The sequence below is a fragment of the Cyprinus carpio genome, chromosome B6 (genome assembly GCF_018340385.1).
Source record: "Cyprinus carpio isolate SPL01 chromosome B6, ASM1834038v1, whole genome shotgun sequence".
Classification (NCBI taxonomy): domain Eukaryota; kingdom Metazoa; phylum Chordata; class Actinopteri; order Cypriniformes; family Cyprinidae; genus Cyprinus; species Cyprinus carpio.
Genome location: NC_056602.1, coordinates 15,118,574 through 15,144,409, shown reverse-complemented (window position 1 = coordinate 15,144,409; position 25,836 = coordinate 15,118,574). Strand labels below are relative to the sequence as shown.

General features: G+C 36.2%; 1 protein-coding gene across 10 annotated transcripts in view; it reads right to left on the bottom strand.

Annotated features, from left to right (window-relative positions):
• kif1aa (kinesin family member 1Aa) overlaps positions 1-25,836 on the bottom strand; it is a 59,749-nt gene that overhangs the window by 17,638 nt on the left and 16,275 nt on the right. For 2 of the 10 annotated variants that reach the window (XM_042725826.1, XM_042725827.1), the window contains exons 7-33: positions 25,081-25,192; positions 24,777-24,854; positions 24,288-24,353; positions 24,158-24,175; positions 23,725-23,803; positions 23,563-23,641; positions 23,033-23,175; positions 21,940-21,978; positions 16,640-16,872; positions 14,799-14,878; positions 14,630-14,705; positions 13,453-13,532; positions 13,257-13,363; positions 13,091-13,171; positions 12,568-12,748; positions 11,836-11,908; positions 11,611-11,701; positions 11,369-11,517; positions 11,091-11,269; positions 10,158-10,295; positions 4,379-4,497; positions 4,059-4,144; positions 3,402-3,537; positions 2,772-2,934; positions 2,584-2,674; positions 2,381-2,499; positions 2,215-2,270 (exon numbers count right to left, since the gene is read on the bottom strand). In XM_042725826.1, the coding sequence (XP_042581760.1) occupies positions 2,215-2,270; positions 2,381-2,499; positions 2,584-2,674; positions 2,772-2,934; positions 3,402-3,537; positions 4,059-4,144; positions 4,379-4,497; positions 10,158-10,295; positions 11,091-11,269; positions 11,369-11,517; positions 11,611-11,701; positions 11,836-11,908; positions 12,568-12,748; positions 13,091-13,171; positions 13,257-13,363; positions 13,453-13,532; positions 14,630-14,705; positions 14,799-14,878; positions 16,640-16,872; positions 21,940-21,978; positions 23,033-23,175; positions 23,563-23,641; positions 23,725-23,803; positions 24,158-24,175; positions 24,288-24,353; positions 24,777-24,854; positions 25,081-25,192 (2,852 nt within the window). Of the gene's footprint in view, positions 1-2,214; positions 2,271-2,380; positions 2,500-2,583; positions 2,675-2,771; positions 2,935-3,401; positions 3,538-4,058; positions 4,166-4,378; positions 4,498-7,394; positions 7,713-10,157; positions 10,296-11,090; positions 11,270-11,368; positions 11,518-11,610; positions 11,702-11,835; positions 11,909-12,567; positions 12,749-13,090; positions 13,172-13,256; positions 13,364-13,452; positions 13,533-14,629; positions 14,706-14,798; positions 14,879-16,639; positions 16,873-21,939; positions 21,979-23,032; positions 23,176-23,562; positions 23,642-23,724; positions 23,804-24,157; positions 24,176-24,287; positions 24,354-24,776; positions 24,855-25,080; positions 25,193-25,836 lie in introns of all 10 variants that reach the window. The other 8 variants (XM_042725830.1, XM_042725831.1, XM_042725828.1 and 5 more) reach the window with 6 other exon arrangements.

The window sequence follows — 25,836 nt, the reverse complement described above, 5'->3', positions numbered from 1 at the left end:
TTTGGAGTCATCTGACAGCCCCAGTCCACATTAATTTACACGGTCAAAAAATTATGACAGAATATTCAATTGAGGATGAACTATTCCTTTAACTCACACTTAACTAATATACTTATGAATAATAGTTATAAACTAAAAAATAGCAGCCAATAACCTATAATGACCCAAAATGAATAGCACAGAGGTTTAGGGACCACTGCATCATCAAGCACAGTTTCAAGTGACAGAACAACCAGATTTACTCATGCACTGATTCATTCTTATTCCAGTACTGTTTAGTAGTTTATTTCTGGTGAATGATGTCAGAGAAAACGGCTAGAATTGTCCATCTGCTTGATGAGGTTTGTATGGAGAGGCTGAAGGAGAGAAAAAGACAGACACCCACACAAACACAGTATTAACAGGCCGAAACACAGTCCCTGGAACAAAGAGTCCTTCAGTCTGTCAGTGCAGAGAATTTGTGCGACTCCCAGTGAAATGAGGAAAATGAGTGGATGCTTTGTCTAAACATCACCTATTTTTCTATTTAAAACATTCCAAGAAAATGGCCAAGTATATTTTGGAATAATTTACAATTACGGTCAAAACTTTGGAATAACAAAGTTCTTCCAGATTGTCTCTTATACTTACCCAAGGCTGTATTTATTTGATAATACTGTTTTCTATTTTAATATATTTTTTAAAATGTAATTTATTCTTGGGACGACAAAGTAGAATTTTCAGCAGCCATTACTCCAGTCTTCAGTGTAACGTGATCATTCAGAAATGATTCTAATATGCTGATTTGGTGTTCAAGAAATATTTCTTTTCAATGTTAAAAACAGTTGTGCTGCTTCATATTTTTATGAAAACTGAGATACATTTCCATTCAGAAGTTCTGGGTAAGTATGGAAAAAAGCAAAATACATATCAAAGATGCATAAAATTAATCAAAAGTGACAATAAAGACATTTGTAATATTACTAAAGATGTCTATTTCAAATAAAAGATTTGCTTTTGAACTTTCTATTCATCAAAAAAAAAACAATTATGAAAAAAGTACCACTGTTTCCATACAAATATATAGCAGCACAAACATTTCCCACATGATAATAAGAAACATTTCTTAATCACCAAATTATATTATATTATATTGTATTATATTGTATTGTATTGTCCATGCATTAGACAGACCAGAGGTTCCGTTTCAGGGACATCCTTGGGCCTTAGGCACTCAGAACCATTACAGACCCGGCTTCTGTGCTTTTATTACGGAACAGATAGACAAGGGCGGGGCCGGCAGTCTGGCTTGCTCCTCCCCCTCAAGGAGGTAGGAAACAGCCATGCCTGCTGCACTGAGGGCGTGGCTTGACAGCGAGTCCACCAGAGTCCCATTGAAGACCTCTGGCAGCAGGTAGCGAATCAGCTCCAGGTTCTTCTCCCGATCAGGAGGGGTGTCATTATCTGCTGCTACACCCACCACCAACAACATAAAGGCTGTGACATGGGCACATGGACCCCAAACAGCAACATAAAACAGGCAACACAAAGGACGAAGCCAAGAATATGTGCTAAACAGCTTCAGCTTCAATGTAATTTGGCAGGAGACGTTAAAGGGGTCATCAGATTCAAAATTCACTTTTACATGGTGTTTGAACATAAATGATGTGTGTTGGCTTGGCAGTGTGTGTACACAACCACCATATAGTGATAAGAATACCCCCCCCCCACTGCAATTTACCTAAACGTGTCTATGTTCGCGCAAATCATTTGTGATCCAGCTTCACTGACAGGAGAAGTGAGTATAAGGTTTTTTAAATGAATCTTTGCAAATCGCCTTTCCTAATAATGTGCTAGATAGCAAGTTCCGTGACGAATGCGGCTAAAGTTAACAGTATCATGAGAACTGCTCATCACCCCTCGGAAGAGAGGGGCGGGGTGAGTAGAGCTCATTAGCATTTAAAGGGACATGCACCAAAATGGCTCACTGTGAACAGAGCTGTTTTTGACATGGTAAAAATTGTGTTGTTTTACACTACCACTGAGAAATTTTAAACAAAGTATGCTTTTCAATGAAGACCCTAAATAATCATACCAACTTGTGGAAAATAGGAATGTCCCATTTAAAGAACAAATAGCATTTTTTAAAAAACATGCAATGGTCTATGAAGTGAAAAGGAGGGGCTTCTATGTTAATGGTCATAAAATATGGTTATAAATATTCATTGCCCTCACCTGGTTTGGAAAGAGGCATGACTCTTGGGAACTGTCGTCTGCATGGGCGCAACGGGCTGAAAAAAGAAAGATCTGGCTGTCATTTCAGTATATTTAATGGATAAATCCAGACATTTGTAGCATGTATTAATCAGAGTTGGAAATAATAAATATAGGCCCGATCTACCTAATGAGATCTTTGCAGAGGGGAGGGAAAGGCTGCTTCTGGTAATGTCCAAACACTTCAAACACGATTGGCTGAGTCTTTATGTATTCTATAAAAGACTTAGTCACTTCCACAGCAATCTGAAAAGTCAGAGAAACAAGTGTTTTATCCTCAATCTAATAAAAACAGTGTGACATGGTACTGTGTTTTAGTGTAAAGCTCACATTTTGCACATGATAGAAGCCAAGTGGTGGACCACGTCCAGTGTTCTTCAGTGGCTCTGTGGAAAACGCTTCATCGTGCCTGTGAATAAAACTACAAACGAGAAGTTTAATGAAATTAAATTAGATACAGAACAATAATAAATGTCCGCTAGTGAAAACAGACTTCAGAACAGAACAGAGGCACTTACTTGAACTGGCAGAATATGTCTGCGTATTCTGCGGATATACTTGATGCCTGCAGCACAGTAACTCTGAATGTAAAGACTTCTCCAATCCTCAAGTGATCCAGAGCGCCGTCCAGCATGCCATCAAGACCAGTTTTGACAGGGCTGTCCAGATCCTCTGGGTTAGCTATGAAAAGCACATGAATGAAAAGATGTCAAGTCAAAGAAATATGAAAACTCCATGGGATAGCTGATATAAGCTGGCATTTAAACACAGACTTCAGTAACACAAACTCAAAGCTTATGTTTTTTACTTACACAGACTACCATTAATACATTTATTCAGCAAAAATGTATTAAATTGAGCAAAAGATGCAGTAAAGACAACAATGTTTAAAAAGAAAATGCTGTTCTTTCTATTCAACCTGAAAAAAAAAAAACATTTATCATGGTTTCCCAAAAGAATATTAAGCTGTAAAAATATTTGTAACTGTGATAATAAGAAATAATTTTTAATAAGAAGTTAAATTACTGTTTTTACTGTGTTTTTGGTCAAATGATTGTAGCCTTGGCGAGCATAAAAGACATTTTAAAAAATACCAATCCCAAACACAATTTTCATTTAATGTGCTCAGAATGTTCAAGGTTTCTTACCTGCACAGGTGTTATTGTTGACCTCATCTGCTGACATTCCCATTTCTGCATTTTGGCCCTCACCCTCCACAATTCGCAGCTCTTCCTGAGAGACAGCAGCACGTGAAAGACCAGAAGGACAGGACTCTGACTGGAACTGCTCAACAAGAAAGAGAAACACTTGAAGTAAGTAAGACATGATCAGCATAGCTGGTCACAAGTGTACGTTGTAATGGTTCTCATACTTTTGACCTATGAATTTACATGTTTTTTTCCATGACTTTACTATAATTTAAGAATTTTAAGAAAAAATAATATTTTATCGAAAATTCACTAAAAAAGAACTAGCATAACTAAAAAATTCATATTGGCTATACAAATTTCCATCACTTTTTAATATTTCATTAATTTCAATTACTTCAATTACTGGAAATAACACTTTTAAAATCACTGATGTTTCCAATTTTTATAGGACCATAGGAACTGTGTTGTGTTCTGAAAGTTGGTTCTCAGCATCTTCAAAATGCTACTATCATACTAGTCAACCAGCTTGACAAAAAAGACTATTAAAGCCAGTAAAAAGCAGCCTGGACTAACATTGAAATTTAAGCTGGTCTTTTTAGCTTGGTCTACCCTTTCTGTGAAATTGTTTCATTATAAGTGTTCAAATGTTAATACCTTCTCAAACTGCTGGTCTTCAAAAGAAATCTTGGCAGTGCCTGACTGTCGGACACCAGAGCCGTAGTCTGGTGCCTCTTCATCGGCTGGAGGAAAAACCAGAGCACCTTCACATCACTTCCTCAAGAAGTCACACAAAGTTTGCCCTTCATACTGTACATGCATATCCCTCTGGTCTAAACACATCCTCTAACACCAAATACAATTATTTCTCCCCTAAACTAAATATGCATCATACTAGACAATAAAAAGATACATTGAAATATGTGTCCCTCTACTCACCAGTAAGTTCTGCAAGAAACTTGCAGTCCTAATCTTACCTGATATTGCCTGTACAGCTACTCTGAGGAAGCCTTTGACCTCTCCCTTCTCATTAACTATGGCAACCCGATGGACCAAGGGCACAGGATAGAGCAGATTACTCAAATACACAAATGCCCTAAAGGAGAGAGGGAAGAAGAAAATGTGTTTCCAAGGGATCGACTGTACAGCAAACAGGACAAACACAACACTGAGCAACATACAGACACAAGCAGGCACTGCTGTGGCCCTGGACATGATTATTGCTCACAGATCAGGGTACATGATATACAACAGGAAGGTGTGAGTGAGTGAAGATAAACCCTTGAAAAAATACACAGAAAAAAAAAATCTGAGACCACATTGAAAATTGAGGATTACTTTTCTTTTAAAACTACAAAATAAAGAAAGGTTATAGATTTTGGAAAATATAATGTACACTACAGCTCTAAAGTTGTTGTTGTTGTTGTTGTTTTAAATAAATTAATATTTGTATTCAGTAAGGATGCATTTAATTCATCAAAAGTGACATTTATAATGTAACAAAATATTTATATTTCAAATAAACACCAAATCAGCATATTAGAAGGATTTCTGATGGATCACGTGACACTGCAGACTGGAGTAACGTCTGTTGAAAATTCAGCTTTGCAATCTCAAGAATAAATTACATTTTAAAATACATTATAGAAATAGAAAACAGTTATTTTAAGTGATTTTTTTAAATGTATTTTAGCTCAAATAAATGCAGCTTTGGTGAGCACACATTCTTTCAAAAACAAAATATCTTCCCGACCCCAACCTGTGAACAGTAGTGTAAAAAAAATATATATATATTAAAAAAAACCTTAAGATTCAATACTATTTCAACTGCAGGTCACTGATAAGCAAATGTGTAACACTGAATAAAAGTAAATTTAGTTTTCTTGCATCCACACAAGATGTTTTGTAACAAAACTTTCTGAAAATCATGTTAATTGCTCAACTCACCCTTTCACTCAAATTATTGTACTGCTAACATTTTTTTTATTATTAAAAATGTACAACATTTTGCCTAGTGGTCTCAAAGGTTAGGACTTCATTATATGTGTCAGATGTACAGTATACATGAAAGAACCGCTTTTGTGATTCAATATGTTTTTGAGTGAATGATTGGGGTGTTTGGATAATCTATACATCCATGATCAGAACCAGAAATAGGACTGTTTATGTAAAATCCAAAGACCCTATCTTTGGTTCTACCATCAAGGACTCCATTGCCCATCCTCCACGTGTAGACACTAAATGATACGTCAGTGCTGAACAAAAAAAGGGCTTTGGTGAGGTACAAAAAAGCATGCTTGTGACAAAAAAGGTGAACGAGGTGACATAAAATGTAACAGTACTGGACACTGTGAGCATGAACAGACAATACCATTAGCAAATACCAAAAAATAAAGATAAATAAGATACTGCAAAAAAGCGGCCATACTGTCACAAATGTGCAGTGCATTGCACAAGCGCAACTTAAAAGAGTGAGCCAATTCATCAAAGGTTTCCATGTAAAATCTCACAAAAAAGGTTGAAATACGGCATATGATCTCACATGCCCAGAAGAGAGACAGCTGTGCTAGAAACCAGCTCTTTCATCTTGAGATATGTGAACTCTCGGAGTAACCAAGCGGCTGAATTACGGGAACCAATTAGTAAGTCATTAGATGAATAGCTATTTTCTCATTCATCAGACATTCATGCCATGGTACGAAAATCTGGTCTTGTTTGTTTCTGCGGTACACAAAACAAACAGCTAATATGAGTGTTTGGAGATAGCACTTCAAAGCTGATGGCCCCCTTTGAAGAAGTGATGCGGTGCATGTAAAGCTGGGACACAGACCTTGGCGTGATGCGAGAGCCATAGCTGCGCTGGGTGGTGCCGCTGACATCCAGCCAATTCTGATTTCAATTATCACAATCATTTGGCCGAAAAGAAACCCAGAAGCTCAAGGTGTGTGTCTGCAGCAATCAGATGAAAGTCAAATGTATGATAATGGGAGAACACGGGGTAAAGTTCAGACATGCTGACTAAAATCCAGGAATTCTTCCCATGGGAAAGATAAATCACATCTATTTAATATTGTAGAGCTTTCTCCTACAGCAATGAGATGGAAATCAAGTGGAGACTTTCTTCTCAGATTTTTCTTCAGACCAAAGACCCTGTCTCAGAGATCTCAACGTCACAAACAGATTTACCACAAGGGTCACTGACAAATAGTAGGCGCCAAGGTAAATAAAAGAAAAATCTTAAAACACATGTGCTCTCAATTCTCAGAAATGTATTCATATTGTTTCCACAAGATGGCATATGGTGTAACCATTAAATATAAAGTGTGTACATCTTAATAGTTATTGGAAAGTATTTTTGGACAAACATCATGAATTATTAATTCATAAATATATTTGTCTGTGTGTGTGTGTGTGTGTGTGTGTGTGTGTGTGTGTGTGTGTCGCATTACTTACTGTAACAACCTGAACCAACCCATTACAACCTAAAATAACTTCACCTTGTCATATGTCAAATCATTTAACATTTTAATAGACTTTTTGACCTTGACACAAAGCCATGAGGGTCTGCAGGGGTCTCCTCTATATCTTGTTTCCTGTTTTCTTTTCTGCATCTTGATCACACCACATAACATTAATTTGACGTAAAATGTTTTTCAAATATTTGTAATGATTTAACAAAACAGATTCATTGTTTTAATATATAATATAATATAATATAATATAATATAATATAATATAATATAATATAATATAATATAATAATAATATAATAGCTTTTTCAGTTATGTGTTTGTGTATAAATGTAAGCAGTCATTATGCAAAGCAAAATGTTTCAACTTTAAGTGTACATATTGTATATACAGTACATCACAGTGTATAACCTATAGTGTGAATGCAATAGCCAGTTTAAAAAGGAACTGTTGTACAACAACCCAGTCTCAGTGTGAAAGAGCTAGTTTCCTTTTTCCAGCATGCTCCTGAAACCTCACCAACCTTCCCACTACACTGAACAATGGTGAGCGATCGTAAAACGGGTCCTCAGCTTTGCCGGAGCTTCTGCAGAGCTCGCCCTCATCATCATCATCATCATCCTCATCCTCCCCCTCCTCCTCCTCCTCTTCCTCAAAATCCGAGCATGGGTCATCCGATAAGAAATCATCGTCCAAGTCATCCAACTCTGTCCCCACCCTCTTGTCAGGCCACGACTGGACCAGCTCAGTGATTTCAGAGGTTGATGTGGGCTCAGAGGGGGTGGGGGAGGAGTTAGGGTCGCTCGCTTGCTCACTAAGGCATGTGGAGAAAAGGAGGTTTCTGGTGTAGCCAAAGACATGGGAGCCCAGTTAGTATGAGGGGCCATCTGTCTTTTTAATTGTTTCTGTTCGCAAGTGGGTAAGTAAACTCTTTCAGTAGGCCAATAGCTGGGTCATGGGCATACAACACATACACAACCCAAAAAACCACTCATCAGTAATGTGAACTGCAGCCTGGAACAGGATTCAGTTAAGTTTGTCCAGTATTACACTGCCTTTCAAAAGTTTAGGGTTTTTTATAGAAGCTAATACATTTTATTCAACAAATTGATGAAAAGAGACAGTAAAGACAAAATATTTGTATTTTCAAAAAAATTCTGTTCTTTTTAACTTTGTATTTATCAAACAATCCTAACAAATATGGCACAATTGTTTGATAATAATTAGAAATGTTTCCTAAGCACCAAATCGGCATACTGATTTCTGAAAGATCCTAATGTAAAAATGAAATTAAGAGATTATTTCACAATATTACTGTTTTTAATCAATTTTTGATTAAATAAATTCTGGCGGGGTGAGTCTTCTTTCAAAAACATTGCAACAAATGTACCAACCCCAAACTTTTAAAGTTGCCATAGAATGCATTGATATGATATTTTAACCTGTTCTCTGATACCTACATAAAAGGTATGTGGCTGAGGTAAGGGCAATAATTCTCCAGAAATGGTTTTACATGTCCATTTATAAAGATAAGGTTTTTCATTAGAATTTAATGGCCTGTTATTTGTTTATTTTGGGGGGTAATTATTAATAATGTTTTTTTCTGCTCTGATTGGCTGTTTCACAGCGTGGCTCATTTCAGTAGCTCTCACAGCAAACAGATCTATACTGTCTGGTGTAAACAACATTTTTTTTGACACTTTAGAAAATTGCTAAAGTTGGACATTGCAGTTTAGGGTCACCAATATCTTTATCTTAATCACAAAAGATGTGAAAAATTTTTGGTTTATTTTTATTTGTTTATCAGTTTTTGTTTGTTTTAATAGCAATATCTGGCAACACTGCATGATTCAGCTGTGCAGGTGCGGCTGGCCTAGAACATGTCCTGGTATACGTTATGCAAATGTTGGGGGCGTAAACATTAATGATCCCGACCGTAATGTCACAGTCAGCTATTATTCAACTATGCCAAGGTAAATACAGTTTTCCATTCTATGGCACCTTTAAATGGTAGTGTACATTTTATAAGCATAGTTCAACCAAAATCTAAATACTGTCATAACTTTCTCAAATAATATCATCATTATGTCGTTCCAAACCTGTCTTTTTGGAACACCAAAAAAAAGTAGAATTTCTGGATTATATATTATAAATATTAAAAATATATCAGCGAATATGTTCAATATAATGCAAGTGAATAAGGATGGGGAATGTCAATCTCCACAATAACAAAAAAACACCATAAAAGTAAAAGCAATTCTATCACAATAAGTCTGACATCATAAAATAGCTTTGTGTGAGGAACAGATCAGAATCTCGACCAAACAAGTTCTTCATTGAAAAGGTTCACACACACCCTAGCTCTCCTTGGTGTATTCAAGAGAGAAGAAGTGATGTCTGGTTCATGATGCATATCTTTTCAATGAATCGGTTGATGTAGTTCACAAAACCAGTCTAAATAATAATTACTCCCCTAAGCTACAGATCCAGCTAATGGAAGAGAAAAATTATCAGTGAATAACAAAACATTCGAAATCTGTTTGTCACGCAAAGCTATCATACATCTTGGAGATATGGTTCCAGTTCGCACTTATTGTAATTGCATGGAAAAGAGCAAAGTACATAATTTAAAAAAATAAATCTCTCTTTTCGAGTTCCACAGAAGAAAGGAAGTCATACGGTTTTGGAACAACATAAGGGTGATTCAATGAGGACAGAATTTTCATTTTTGTCTGAACTACTCTTTAAAGATATAGTAAAGGCGAGATTAACAGCATGTCATACAGCAGGGTAATGGGAAGCGTGTGACCTTATTTGAAAGTGCATGGAAAATCAATTTCATGCTCTTCTGAATAAAGCATCATCAAAAAACTTGCACTCTTAAAAAGTGTGTGGGCAATAACTCTGGACTTATTGGACTCTGGAATTAGCAAAATTACATATATCCTGTAGAGATCAACTTTAACCATAGCTTATTACATTTTCATTACATATGCATTACATTACTTTTTATTATTTTTGTTTTTTTGCGTTCCAGCTGTTTTTCAGGCCTGCAAGATGCTCTACTATTACAAATACAGAATTGCTAATTTCGTTCTGCATAACAGAAATGAATTCACTTTCAATGGGCCATTCAAATGAAACATAGTTGGAGAAGAAATCTGACAGGAATCTGACAGGAATGTTGTTGATAATGTTGTATTTATCTGACAGTAGTCAGAGAGTGCAGGGGCATTCTGTACTAAACACCTGTCTAGCCATGCCCTGATGTAACCTTACAACTTACCTTCCAACCAGACGGAACCAGGGAAACCGGTCATAGAACGGATCTCCTCCAGTCAGCACACTGTCACAGTCTTCAAGAGCATTGCCAGGCACCTCAGCAGCACGATCATACATCTCTCTCATCAGATCCAGCCTCTGCCTGCAGGGGGAAGCATTACACATCACTAGTAATGTAAACACTGGCTATACAGTGAAACCCAAGGTGACTCAAAGTGTAGCTGGGTTTTTCTTCAGCTGCGAGCATTTTGTGTCTCAGAACTCGATTTCTTTGTTGTTGTCCTGAAATAATGTGGCTTTGTTATTTTTAGCTACTTTTCAAACACTTTTTATGTACATTTTATGGTTTTACCCATATCATAAACTTTGAATCCTAATATATGAGATTACATGATTCAAATAATGATTATTACTGTATATTTGTAAAACTATCAAAATAAAACAAAACATGAAATACCAAACAATTTAAGTAATTACTGTGTGAAAATACTTTATAAACATGTATAACAACACAAAATATGACTGTCCCTCAGTGTTTGTGCAATTTCCATCACAACAAAGAATAAAATTGTAAATGTAGTAGGAGTCAAAAGTGTCTGTAAAGAGCAGACTGAGAAGATGTGATATATGTGATATTTTTTGTGAAGATAATGGAGAATAATTATGGTTGGTTGTTGGGGGATGATTATTATGCTAACTATAAAATTAGCTTTAGAAAACAGAGATGTCAAAGAGTTCAAAGATTTTTGAACTGTTTCAAACATAAAAAAAAAACAGTAATTTTTAAATGTGGTGGAAAATCATTAGTTGGTTCATAAAATAATCTCCTGTAACACCTGCCCACTGTTGGTTACTGACAGTTCACAAATTAAATAATTCAGTGAAATTGTAAATAGCCTAATCTGCTTTACAGAATTTTATATAAAAAAAAAATTACCTGAGCTTCTCCAGGGTCCAATAATGTGTGGCTCCATTTTTCTGATCTTGGACTTCTACAGCCACAATGGTGCGAGGGAATGGGCTTTTCTCGCGGTCTTGAGCTGTCTCGGGTGGTAACAGGTCAGGCGGAAGTGGAGAGTAAAGCGTGTCCGTCAATAACACGAACTGGAACTGAACCTGTAAGTGACATTAGGCAAAATCAATAAAGATGTTGTAATATATTTTATAGGTTTAGCAGAGTAGTGTAGTTCTTTCTGGTCTTTCTAAAGCTTTCACCTTCTTCTTTAGCTCTACGCTAATAGCATTGGCCTCCTTGAGGAAGATGGCATTGCCCCAAAGCAGATCTCTGAGAGATGTGAACTGATAACATCTCCATTTACGGAAAGCCCACAGCGCCAGTTCTGTCTCCCTCTCAGTCCATTGCACTATGGGTATAAGAGATTGAAATAAAAGAGGCTCAGTTATTTAAGCTGAGTCATTGTGATTAGTTCAGGTTTTGCCATTCGCAATCTAGTCACCTTCCTCCTCAAGGTCTTCATCTTCCTCTGCTGCATCAGGGTAACAACGATCAACCTGCTTCTGCAGGGCTTCTAACCTGCTTTCATATTCCTGTAAAAGACATACAGTATAGTGAAATTTCAACACTAAAAAAGTGTCATATCATACCTAATTGTAAAGTTTTGAGTATAGAGGGAAAAAGTTTTATTTTAAGCTCTTTACATGATGTTGTTTACGTCACTTACTAATCTCTGTTGCTCCAGTAGATTGTTGGCCTCTTCTCTCTCTTTGCGATACTGATCCTCAAGTTCCTGCAGTCTATACAAACAAAGAGCTGATGACTCTGACAACATAAAGTCACATCTTAAAGGGGTCATATGACGCGTATGACATATGACACATATGACGTATATGATGTTTTCCTTTGTTTTTGGAGTATTACAAGCTATTCGTGCATTTATAAGATCCGTAAAGTCGCAAACCCAAAAAGATATTCTTTATAAATGTTAAGACTCATCCACACCGTCTTAAAACATCCATTTAAACACGCCCCCACAAATCTACATCACTATGTGGGAATATTTGCATAACACTGCCCAAATGTATGTGCAAAAAAAGAAGTCGTAACTTTTATTATCGCCGTTGCTGCTGTCATGTCGTGGAGATGCTGTGGGTTTCCAAATATGGTAAGGAGCATAAAATTTCCGTCACACGCTTGAGGTATTCGGCCAATCAAAATGCACTGGATAGCTGGCCAATCAGAGCACACTGCACTTTTCAGAACAATGAGCTTTGCAAAAATTTACGCGTTTCAGAAAGACGGGGCAGAGAGGAGCAACAATAATTTATGGTATGTGGAAAATAATGTGTTCTTTGAACCTTAAACCGCATAAACACATTGCATTACACCAAATATACCAAATAATGTTATTTTCAGCAACCTCATATGACCCCTATTTCCGTCATGTTTCCTTTACCTCTGATCCATTTCCTGTTTCATATCAATGCCCTGTTTCTCCAGGAGTTCTCTCTGAGCAAAGGCCCAGTCTACAGGCTCCATTGGCGTCTCAGCGCAGGGGGTTCGTTCACGTTCCTGACGAGCCTGCTCTGGATGGTTGAAGCGGAACACATGGCTTTTGCCCAAAATGATTCGGTTCCCTAAAATGTTCGAGTCAATACAAAAAAAATAATTACACAGACTGTTTCATTCAACACAGATATACATAAAAGCATTTACACGAAAGGGCATACCAATTAAAAAAATAACTGTTTTAAATGTTAGTTTATGAACATGACAAATTTATAAATAAATTAAATAATAAATAAATAAATTAATTTAAAAATAAAGTCAAACAAATTCAATTAAATGAAATGAAATAAAAAAAGAATTAATTAAATAAAAATCAAATCATAAATAAATAAAAATACCTACATAATTGGAACCAACCCATAATGCTTTGGAAAAGTATTGTAGGAGGTGAGGGAAAAGTGTAAACAGACCTGATCTGAGAACAGTGGGTTCTGTTACTCTCTTTCCATTGACATAAGTTTCTGCTCCCTCACACGGTTCAAGAATGACGGCTGTAAAAACAGGAAGAAAAGCCATAAGGACTGTGGGATATATGTTTATGAGTATGTGGGATTGCAAAGCTCATCATTAAAAAACCTTCTCCCGTAGGTCCAGTGGTGCTGGTGAAAGTGCAGTGTTCCTCTTTGATGAAATGACCACTCAAAACAATGTCCTGCCTTCTGCTGGCATCTTCTCTCCCCACCCTGAGCACAGCAACATATCAGACACCTTAGTACTAAATCTACTGAACAGAAGAATGTGTTAAAAATAAAAAGCTTGGATTGGCACTAACCTGGTAATTCCATCTTTGATGTAATACAGGAGACATTCAGACATCAAAGGATCTTCATTTAGATTCACCAGGTGGGGCGTCTAAAATCAGGGCCAAAATTCATTCAAAATCAGCATTATAGGTTTTGTATTTACTGAATGAAATACCAATGCTTGCAAGGCAGCAACTGAATAGTCTTAAAGTTTCAGTGAAGTTTAGGTTTTAGGCTTTGGTTTTGTGTTTAATGCTAAATGCCACAGTAATGATGGACTGCTGCTGTCATTACAATGAGAAGGCATCTTGTTTTCTGTCAGTTTTATACTAAAATTAATACCTTCATCTACACCTTAGATCTGTCTGACTATAAATAGATATAGTCAGCATAAAATCGTCTTTTCTTCCTAATGTGATGTATATCTGTGTAAATGGCCTCTTGAATGAGAAATAATGTCCATTGGGAATTGATTGGATCTTTGGATTATATGTTAATTGCTGAGACAATCTTTATGCAGACAGATGTAAGAAAGAAGACCAATCGCTATAATATATAAAAATATATTGTATATGCTGAAGTGGGAGTTTTTTAAAACTTTTTTTTTTTAACTTATTAAAGTATGAATCACAGGGTCAGAAAAGAGGCTGAAATTGTCTAAAAATAAAAAAGTCTGAATGATGTCTATGATTAAATTGTCTTTACATCATGTTTCAGTATCAAAATCCATGAAAATGCATGCGATTAGATTTAGATATCACCAAATTGCATAAGATTCCAGACAGGAAAGCCTTTAAAAGCATCATGTGGCCATGATGCTTGAGATCTGAAAAGTGCTTTAAAGTTTACTATAAAGACTAGAAGGAACTGCAGCATGTCAACATTCATATCAGAGAGTAATTTGCAACAGATCCCTGAAAAAAGATCACAGACTCATTTAAAAGAGCTCTGATGGGAAAACACACAGAGGTACGTTAGAAGAATCTGAGAGGATGTAACCACACAGTATCCATAGCAACCAACCTCATTGGGAGAGAACAGCCCAACAGTGTCTATAAAAACGGGCTGAGGTTTTCTCTGCGAGGGCCCAGAAGAAGAATGTAAAGACATTTACAGGCTTATTTGATTATTTGAGCAAACATATTAACCTTAATTTGTGGTCCACCTGCACACGGTTTCTCCCTACAGCCTTTATAACATCTTTACCTTCTTTGGTGAAAAGACTCCAACAGTTCCTCCATCCTCACGCATGGCCACACCCATCTCGGCCAGCAGTGCTTCTCTGTGAAAGCCAATTTACAGATGCTTTTAATACGTAAACTTATACATAACATAAAACTGCTTAAAAAATCACATAAGGATTCATACAACACACCTGTCCATTCTGATGGCCTCTGTACGCCGAAGCTTCTCTTCCCAGGTTTCATTGAGCTCGGCAATAATTTTCTCTGTTTCCTAAATTGGCATTACAAACAATATCAAGTTAAAATATGCCACCAAATCTATGGTAGTTTTTGTGAGACTTATATCTAAAAGTCAATTTAGTTTTTGGGGTAAGGTACTATGGTAAAATATTTTGAATTAAAGAGTAATACACTGTAACTTTCAGACCTTGAAACTCTCTCCCGCACAAAAAAACACTTTCTCAGTTTTATTTATTGAAACAAAAACCCTGATGAATGCCTCATTCTGGAATCAACTTTGTAATATCAACTGAACATGAGGGGGCAGCTGTGGCCTAATGGTTACAGACTTGGACTTGTAACCCGAAGGTCGCAGGTTCGAGTCTCGGTGCTGGCAGGAGTTGACAGCGCTCTCTTCCACCCCACCCTCAATGCCCATGGCTGAAGTGCCCTTGAGCAAGGCACTGAACCCCCAGTTGCTCCCCAGGCGCTGGATATATAGCTGCCCACTGCTCCGGGTGTGTGTTCACGGTGTGTTCACTTCTCACTGCTGCTGTGTGTGTGCACTTGGATGGGTTAAATGCAGAGCACCAATTTCGAGTATGGGTTACCATACTTGACAAATGTCACGACTTTCACTTTCACATGTTCATTCGAGGTTTGTTGGGTCATGGAATGTCTGAGAAGTGATTGTATTCTGGTGGTATTATTAGGTGTTGGTCTGCATTTGTCGATGCACACTGGTAAATTGTTCCAGTTATGTAGGCAATGTTATTTTAGTATTATTTACAGTACAGTATACAATGGTGGCCAAAATTATTAGAAAACCTGACAGATGTTTGCCTTCAAAACATGATTTCATTTCCTGATGTTAATGAAACATGCAGGTGGTTGCTCTAAGCACAACAAATATCAGATGAAGTGAGTCATACTGTTTTTATACACTTTTAACTTTAATATTTGGTATGTCCACCTTTTGCAGCAATTACAGCAGCACATCTCTCTGGCATAGTGTCAATATATTTCCTGAGGACTTCAACACTAATGTTATCTTCCTGCCTATTGCAACTCAAGCCAAAGGCTTTCCATTGAATGTACAATAGATCTGTCCAGTTTATTTTCTAACTCACCCCAAATTTGCTCAAAGGGGTTGAGGTCCGGACTTTAAGGGGGCCAGTCAATCATTTACAATGTACAAGCACATTCCTTCCATCGCAGTAGTTCCGGCAATACTGTAGTTTGTTTTATGGGTACTGTAATGGCCGATTCAACAAAAACAACTGAAACCTCTTAAATATGCCAAGTGTTCTAATAATTTTGGACACCACTGTATATGATTGTAGCATTTATTAATTTTTAATTAGCTTTTATTTTTATATTTTCATTTTAATTGTAATTTTTGTAATGGTGTTATGTGATTTTGTCGTTTTTTTATATTTCAGTTTAGATTTAATTTATTTCATTTATTTCATTCATTTATTTATTATAAGTTTTAGTATTAGTCATTAGTACTTCAAATTCCACTTATTTTATTTCAGTTAGTTGCTAAACCAATATTTCTCACTTTTTCTATTTATTTTCTATTTTATTCCAGCTTTATTTAAATTAGTGAAAACAATTTTAATAGATTTAGTTAATAACAACAATACTGCATGTAAGTACAGTAACACTAAGGGGGGGAATTATTTTTTAAAAATGTTGAAAAATATGATATGAGCCCTTTAATCTGAAGTTGTAAGGCAAATGTTTGTCAGATTCATTTTTGAAGGATTTCAGTCAGTGTTATCAGGGTTTCATGCTTTATGCCAGTCACCTTGAGTCTCTCAATGGCTTCTTCGCTCCCTGGGCTGAACATGATGCGATCATGGAGGTTGCTGATGGAACCAGCCCGGCTGGACAGGGCAGAGAGAGATGGAGAGGGGCTCATCCCCGTCATAGCATTGGTCACTGTGGAGAGATCACCTCTTTGATTGACAGCTTGGCCACTATTGTTATTGTTCTTGTAATCGGATATGTCTGTCAGGGAAGGGGGAGAGAGGTGCAGGGCTGGGGAGAGGGGCAGCGGGTGACAGACACAGAGTTCAGAGAGAAGCAGACAGAAAAGGATGAGCAGAAGGAAGGAAAGGTAGAGAAAAGAAGACAGAGAAAGACAAGTAGCTTGAAATTAATTTGAATTCAGAGACCCAGAAATTTCACATGTGAGGAGAAATGCCCAAGATACAAAGAAAGAACAGACAGTCGCAGTCCAGTAAAGGGGACAAGCAGAAATAAAATAAAAGCTCTAGCGCAGGCACCCGGCAGCACAGAGACACGCCAGCCATCAGCTAGCCTACAGCGTTACACACCGGCCATCCAATGACAGCAACCTGAGAGCCACGTCTGAAAAATTTAACAGGCATGCATGCATTGATCTGGGCTGTTATTTGACACCAGTGTCTTATATTTGTTAGTGTACATTGAGCAAAATGCTGTTAGTCCATTCAAGCAACTAAATGGCGATCCTTTCTTGGTCTTAAAGGCATAGTTTAGCCAAAATTGAAACTTTTGTCATAATTTGCTGTCACTCATTAAAAGGTCATGACATGAGAAATCAAATTTGCCTCGATTTTTTTTTTTTTTTTTAATATAAGAGGTCTTTGTACCATTAAAACATCCTGCAAGTTTCATAGCTTAAAAAGTCCGCCTCATTATAAACAAAGCATTTATTTATTTAACCTCCAAAAATGATTGTTTTGGATCTGAGGTGCAAGATGACATCACCCAGGAACAAACATTTGCAGAAAAAGGCATCGAAGAATAGTCATCTTCTCACCCTAGGCCCCGCCCACTGGCGTTCAGTCACTTAACGGCAGATACTTGATTACGCTGAATGCGAGTGTCGCGTAGTGTCAAAAGCAAATAGAAATTATAATCACTGCCACTATCTTGTCTACAGTAGATAAAGTATACAGATGCGGATTTGCTTTCTGACACGCACTTGAGTCTGTCCATAGGATAAATGGACTGGAAGAACGTTCGCTTTGACGCGTTTGGTTTATTTACTGTAGCTCGTTCACATCTTTGTACAGATATCAGAAAGATCCCAGCGTAAGGAACAAGTAGATAGTTTATTTTTAATGGCATCTCGGATAGTGTCAGAGGATTGATTGCAGCATTTTGTTCTGTAAATGAGGCTTAGTGTTATGGAGAGCTCAAAAAGAAACATTTGTTGAAAGATGACTAAAATTGCTTGCAGTAGCTCTGCTACTAAATTGATTTAAAAATGGCTATCCCTGTACAGCTATGATCAGCTGTTCGTTCATCTTAGCTTAGCTTTCAATGTTGTTACGGGAAAGTATGAAGCTGATTGGTTGGTTTTTGTCACATGAACCGCGGTGCGCTTGCGGCATTCTAAAAAGTTTAAATGTTTTTATCTCAATGCAGTGCAGACGCACCTGGAAAAAATTAGCGCATCACACTGCGTGCGTTACGACCGCGTCGCTTACATTATAAGCGTGCTTGCAACGCATCTACATTTTAAATAACGAATTTGAGCATGCAAAAGACACGATATATGAACAGCCCCTAAAACAGGTCATTTTAGACAGAGGGCCAGAATAAGGGTATTTTTCCTTTTTCCTGAAGGAACTGTATTTGTAGTATACTTGGCATTAAATAAATGTATTTCAAATACATAATATTTATCTTTCACTAGGGGAAGCTAACTTTATGCCCATTTGGGACTGTAAAACCCAAATGACTTTCATTATTTGGTCAAAAGAAGCTAAAACATTCAACAGAATATCTTCTTTTGTGTTGCGCACAAGAAAGAAAGCCAAAGGAGTCTGAATGACATGAAGGTGACTAAATGATGAATATTGTTAGGCTAAACTATCCCTTTAAATATGCATGATATCACCAATGGAGCTTTGGGGCTTGAGGTTATACTAAAATTATATCTAAAATACATCTACAATATGGGTAAAATATACCTAAAAAAAAAATGTATGGTGTCCTTGTTACATGTTACATGTACTTACTATTATAATAACAACAAATTATGCATAATTACATGCAAGTAACCCTAAACCAATACCTAATCCTAACCATAACCATATAGTAAGTACATGAAGTTAATATATTACTCAGTACTTACATGTAACATAACACTGTGACAAGAACACCTTAAAATAAAGTGTAACCAAAATATGCACTACACAAGACTTTTGTCTAAATAAATGCTGTCTAAAGAGAATGCTATTGCCATGCTATTTTAGCCTATAGGCCTTTTTTATATCCTTAACGCTATCTAGTATTGGCCCATCTCTCATACTAATTAACATACACTTTTTATAAGCAAATGTTGACTGTAGTACATTAGCAATGAGCTCATATTTCTGCTAAAAGCCAGTGACTCTCATTCCCATCATCTCTAACCAGAGCGATCGTCATCGCTGACCACAGAAAAACCTCCATTACCAGCTCCATTATGCTCTCGTGAAATCCATTTACATTGAAACAACTTACAGCCTACATCTGAGTTACAAAACAACATTCACGACTCTCACACAGGAAATATCCTCCCACGTTTCTCACTGCCAGCATTTCATATAATATCCACCTATCCAACCACTAAATATCACACATCCTTAGCTGAACACTTATGCTAATACCATACGAAATGTAACATGGGATATAATAGCTAAATAAACGTATATTCTACAGAGAGTTTGGATTTGTAATTTCTCTATAACCTTCGCACAATAACATCTCCCAGCTCTGACAGTGCTGCTATGGCAACAGAGCGCTTACTCTGTGCAACTACACTCCTAAGAGAGCTACAAGGCAAGTATCTTGGGTAAAACGTGAGAAGACGTGGCTCCTGGTGACGGATGACTAAACACAAAAGATGGAGACTGAGGATTCTATGCATATAGCAGCTGATATGAGAAGATTACATAATGCACATTAAAGAAAGGCACTTCTGCTTATATTTTCTGCTTAAGGCAGTGCTCTGTGCCAAAGCATGTAATGCTTAAGATTAACTAAGCTTTTTTCGCCCGTCTACATCATCAGTCTTTGTTTGAATAATGGCTGCATCACGCAAACAGCAAATGTAATCAAAGATGAACTAAAAATGTTTTTCACCACTGGCCAGAGACATATATTACAGTGCAAATAACCAATCTTGTTTTCACACAATATTACATAGACAATTTATCCATAGTACAAAGAGAATATAATTTCTGTTCATTCTTTGAATAGAATCTATATTAATATTTGTACTCAATGTTGTCATTGTCAACTAAGACTAAAAAGAAATAACTAAATATTAAAAAATATTAAAATAACTAACAAAATAAACAAACTAAAATATTAAAAAATATTTTCTGTAAAATACAGCTGAAGTAAAATAAAATGTTTGCTAAACTTAATACTTAAACAACATTTCTAATTGTCATTTAAATTTAAGTAATAGAGTACTAAGTACTAGAATTACTAATAACTGGTTCAAAAAACTAAAAATAAAATAACATTTTAAAAATCACATAACAAAAATTATTGGAACTTCACCTAAAAATTTAATTGACAATATAACAATAACTAATTTAAAATATCAATAAATCATATAATAGTATTTAAATAACACTAAAATAACATTGGTGCAAACAAGATTGTATTTTTTTTTTCTTTATTTTATTTGATTATTTTAATTTGCTGTAAATAGCATCCTTCTCTTAAATCATGTAAATAGTTGCTGCCAATCTGAAAATAATTATCTTGGTTTGGAAAAACTGGGCATGATTGTATTCCATCATCACCTACTACCAAAACCCTGAGGAAAGAAATGTAATATCAAGTCCATTTCACAAAGTTTTATTTTTATCAAGTAACCAAAAAAGCACTTAATGTGGCAACTAATCTAAATTAACTGTAATTGAAATTATTTAACCTGACTAAATCAAGTTATGACAAATTACTTACTCCAACAGAAGCAATTTTTATGGATTACATCAGGCAGAAATGGCTCCTTGATGTAACAATTACAGGTTTTTCAATGACATTTTTAGTGGAATTGAAGCTTTAAACACGAGTTGTGTTACATAGGATATTGAGAAGCATTAGTTTTGATGTTTAGCTGTTAATAAAGCTGCAGCTAGCGAGCTTCAGAGAACACAAGCTGTCACTCAAACACACATCTATAAGCCCCTCCCACTGCGAAATACAAGCAGATATAAGTCTTTCTCCCATGTCTTCAACAACCGTAGTAGTGCATATTAAACTGAAGTGTGATTTTTGCATACTGTCCCAGAAGTATTCAGACACAAGTAATAATTAAAAAAGAATTAATTTTCTTACATTAAATTACAATATTTAGCACTATTTATTGTAAAGTAGCACATTGCACATGCAGATGCCACTTCGTTTGATACTTACTGTAGTTATCTTACTAATTAACTAATATTACAGATAAGTGGATGAGTGAGATCAATTAGTTCACAAGTGTGACGTAACATTTATCCTGCTCCGCATTGCAAGCCAAAAGAGAAACATAACAAAAAGAGAGGATGAAAAAAGAGAGGAAACAAACAGCCCTGCAGCACCAGACTAGATAAAGCAGCTGTCAGCTCAGAAACCACACTAGCAACCAGGGTTAGAAAAAAGCAACAACCAAATAAACACAATATATCACCAAAATGCCAACTCCAAAAATGGCATTTCGGTAATAATCATTCAGATTATTAGAAGACTGTATTATATTTGTCCATTACAAATGTAACTTTCCTAATATCTACATTATTTATAATAATCCAATAATTAGATACTAAATAAATGCCAAATACAGAATTGTTGTTGTATAATTTATATTATATAAATATATATATATAATGGTATAATTGTTACTGGTAATTATAAAAGCTACAAAACAGTTTGATAGCCTCAACAGACAAACATTTATGGCTTTCATGGGATATGACATGAACTTGGCTGTAATATGATTTTTGTATGATTGAGAGAGTATGAATTTTCTCTCAAACCCTTGAATGGACCCTGAGGCTGCAGAGATCTGCTTTATCCATAAAAACTGCAAAAGCATAGAAAAGAGAGTGAGATATAGCCCAAGAAACACACATTTCAAACCAGTAAAATCTTCAACTGGCCCCGGAAAGGCTGAGAGAGAATGACAAAGAAGGAACAAGAGTAAGAGGAATAAAAAAAGGCTATAAAATTGAACAGAAAACAAGAGAAAGAGAGAGAGAGAAAAGCGAGACGGACTGTTTGACACAAAAAGACTAAGAGCTAAAAGGAAATTCTGAGTCTAATTTAGACTTTTCAAAGTCACTTGACACTGAATTGTACCAAACCCAGAGGGCTGGACTCCAGATCGTCTGTTCTAAGGAATTTCCCCGCTGGGATCACCATCGAGAGACGATAGGATGAGAAAAGAAACGAGTGATTAGAAGAAATAGAGTTAGGAGTGCACAGGGAAGAGTTGAGGACCCAGTGAATCAATGTGAGTTGTTTAAAGAGTGTACATTTTAATGCGCGTGTGTGTGGTAATTAACAATTTATACTTAATTTTAACCATCCATGATTATATATGCAACTCTCTTCCATCTCTAATAGAGACATAAGAGTTCTGTTCCAAAACCTTGCAAGCAGCTTGCTGCCTACTACCTACTGTACATAGGCAGCTGCCTAATAATGCAGCATTGACTGTAATGGAATATCAAAAGTGACCAATTTTGAATACTTTATTTTGACAGCAAGCTTGCGTGGTGCACAAGTAGTGCTCAACACTGAGACTCAAACTGAGGTTGAAGTTTGATGTTAGCATGTTGCTAAGCTAACAGATTGATACTCTAACAAACATAACAATACACAACATCCATAAATATTAGGTCAAATAAACAATTGTAACACTGAATTGCTTCCACTGATACTTTTAGTACTGAATGAACTATAACTAACATATATTTAATCAACATTTCTATTTTTCGTCCACCATATGGGGTTAATTTTTTCACAGTGTTTCACCTCTAAAGGCAGCCTAGTTTAGTCGCCTAGTTCTCTCTAGGCAGCTTACTAGGATTTGGAACAGAACAATAAAACATATGCACTGATGCATGTCTCGGTACCATAAATACAAAAGTGGTCTTAAACTGTCTGATGAAATACTTATGATGAAATAAATGCAGAGCGGATAAAAAGCAAACACTCTTACTCTCAATGATGTCACCGAGGCCCTGGGCATACAGGAGGTCCTTCAGACGGGACACCTCATCTTTCAGCTCACGCACCAGACGGTTGTTAGGATCTTCATTGATCACAGCATTACAACGGATCTGCTTAGCCCTGTCTGCATACCTGAATCACACACAAAGTGGACTTGAGATGGTAAAGTAGAAATACAATTGGTAATATATGTAAAAAAAATAAATAAATAACTGCTTTAATAATGCTGCTTTCTATGTCTGTTGCAGTAGATATATACACATAGTATAATGAAAAAAGAAGATTTTAGACAGACACACACACTGATAGGTGCCCAGTTACTCTGCTCAGCAATATTACTGCACACCAGCATCTTTGAAGGGCATTTCAAGTGGGAGGCAGGTGTGTGGAGAGGGAACAGGAACATTCTCATTATGTATCATACCACTGTACCCGTCAGCTCATTAACTAGCTCATTACCAACCTCACACAGAGAGAAAAAAAAAATGATAGAACTGGTGTTTTACTGAGGCAGAATACCTGAGAGTGCTGAGGGTTTCATCATAGTTGATGTCAGCAGGACTGAGAGCCGCTACCATTGCGGTGCGAGAGTTGCCACCTGCAAAGGTCAAAGGTCAGGTGCTTCAAGAGTGGGAATACATTAAAATCCTGTTTCATGTGACAGAACACCCTGATACGTACCAAGGTTCTCTCTCAGTAGCCAGGTCAGTACAGAATCCCTGTAAGGAATAAAACTCTCTACTTTCTTCTTCTTTTTGTTCTGTGTGGGGAAAAAAAAACATTATTATATTATATTATATTATATTTATATTATATTATATTATATTATATTATATTATATTATATTATATTATATTAAGGCTACAATTATTTTATCTAAAATACAGTAAAAACAGTAAAATATAATTATTACAATTGTAAATACAATAATTTTGTATTTATTAGTTTTTTGTGAAAAATGTGATACATTTTTTTCTTGGATTCTTTGATAAATAGTAATTAATATAAAAAATGTATTATCAAAATTAATCAACTAAAAATTAAATAAGTTCAAAACAAAGAGCAGATAGATAGACAGACAGACAGATATAAATGTTGTTTCATGTTGGTATACCTTGTTTGAGCCAGAATCCTGCAAAATTAAATGGTTGCAGATCAATAAACTGAAACACATTAAACTTTTTATGCAGAAAATAATAAATCTTCAAACATCTTCAAGGTTCAGAGTAAAACAAAACACTTACCACCTCAGCCAGAGCTGAAATGACTTTTCCCAGGGTAGTAAGTGATTTATTGATGTTTGCCCCTTCCTGGGATAGAAAGAGTAAATAGAAAATTAAATTACAATTCCAAACTCAAAAAATTACTGATGACAGAATGAAGTGGGATACTGTCAAAATGTCAGTATGCGCTCTGTGCATTAATAGCAGGAAATACAGGAAGTATGTAGAGAGAATTAGAGGACAAAGGGAGAAAAAAACATTTGTAGATGTTAGAAAAGACAAGAAACAGAGCGGATACAATGACAGGGAAGACCACAGAGATACTAAAGGAGTTAAACAGAGGGCATGAAAGGACAACAGACAACTGGGGACAGGAAGTGAATATATACAGCATATATATATATATATATATATATATATATATATATATATATATATATATATATATATATATATATATATTATAATAATATATATATATATATATATATATATATATATATTAGTCACCTTAAGCCGTGTGCCTTTGGCTCCAGTAGAATCTGCTCTCTCACTGCCGGCTAAATCCACCAGACTGATTTTGCTGACCTGCCAGAGAAGTTCAGGAGAGGTCAACAATGAACACGCTGAGAAATAACGGACAGGCCCATATCACCTTTCACATTACCCATACAAAGAAAAAAAACTCTCAATGTCAAAAGTCATCTAATACAGCCCTGTGTAAGCGTGAGAGACAAGTGGCCTAACCTTACGATCTAAACGGAGCTGTTTATTGTGACTGACAGGGTCTGTAATATGCAACAGCAGCACGTACCTTTTCTGAAGTGTTGTCAGTATCGGAGTCATGGCGCTTCTGGGTGAAGATGATGTTGAAGACAGCGTGTGAACGGCTGCTGGTCTCATTCATGTTAGTGGCAGCTACTGTCCTGCATAACAGAATTTCTCCATTCAGAAACTTCATTAATATTGACTGCTCAGACTCTATACCATGTGAGGAAGTGCTGTGTTTTAAGATTTTTCTCAAGTCTCTTTAAATCATAATATCTTAGCATTTGCACTAACTCCTGCCTCTGTGATTCATCTGATCTTGAACTGAAATTGAATGACCAACAAAACGTTTCCCTGATGTATTTAGATCCAATCTTTAATAACAAAACAAAAACCTCCTAATTAATTATTCCATTAATGAGCTCCTGTCTGTTTTGCCAAACACTGACTTACATAACAGGCTAAATGTACAGCGTAGGAGGAAAGTATAGTGCATTGGCAGTGGTGCATCTCAACACCTTGAGATTAAAGAACTGTTAACTGATGCTAAGCTGAGGAAACAGGAATGCACTAACATAATGCCTCCTGGAATTAAATGCTCCATTTGTTTCCATGATGATAAGCCTGAACAGTAAGTAAATATTTGTTTTCCTCTCAATGTGGCCATGAAGACCTTGAAAAAACACATGTGACCAGGACCACTGGTTTGCGCAGCAAAAGGCTATTATTGTTTATTTCTAGAAGCCAGAATAGAATAGAATAGAATGCTTTCACATTGTGACAGAATTACCTTAATTACAAA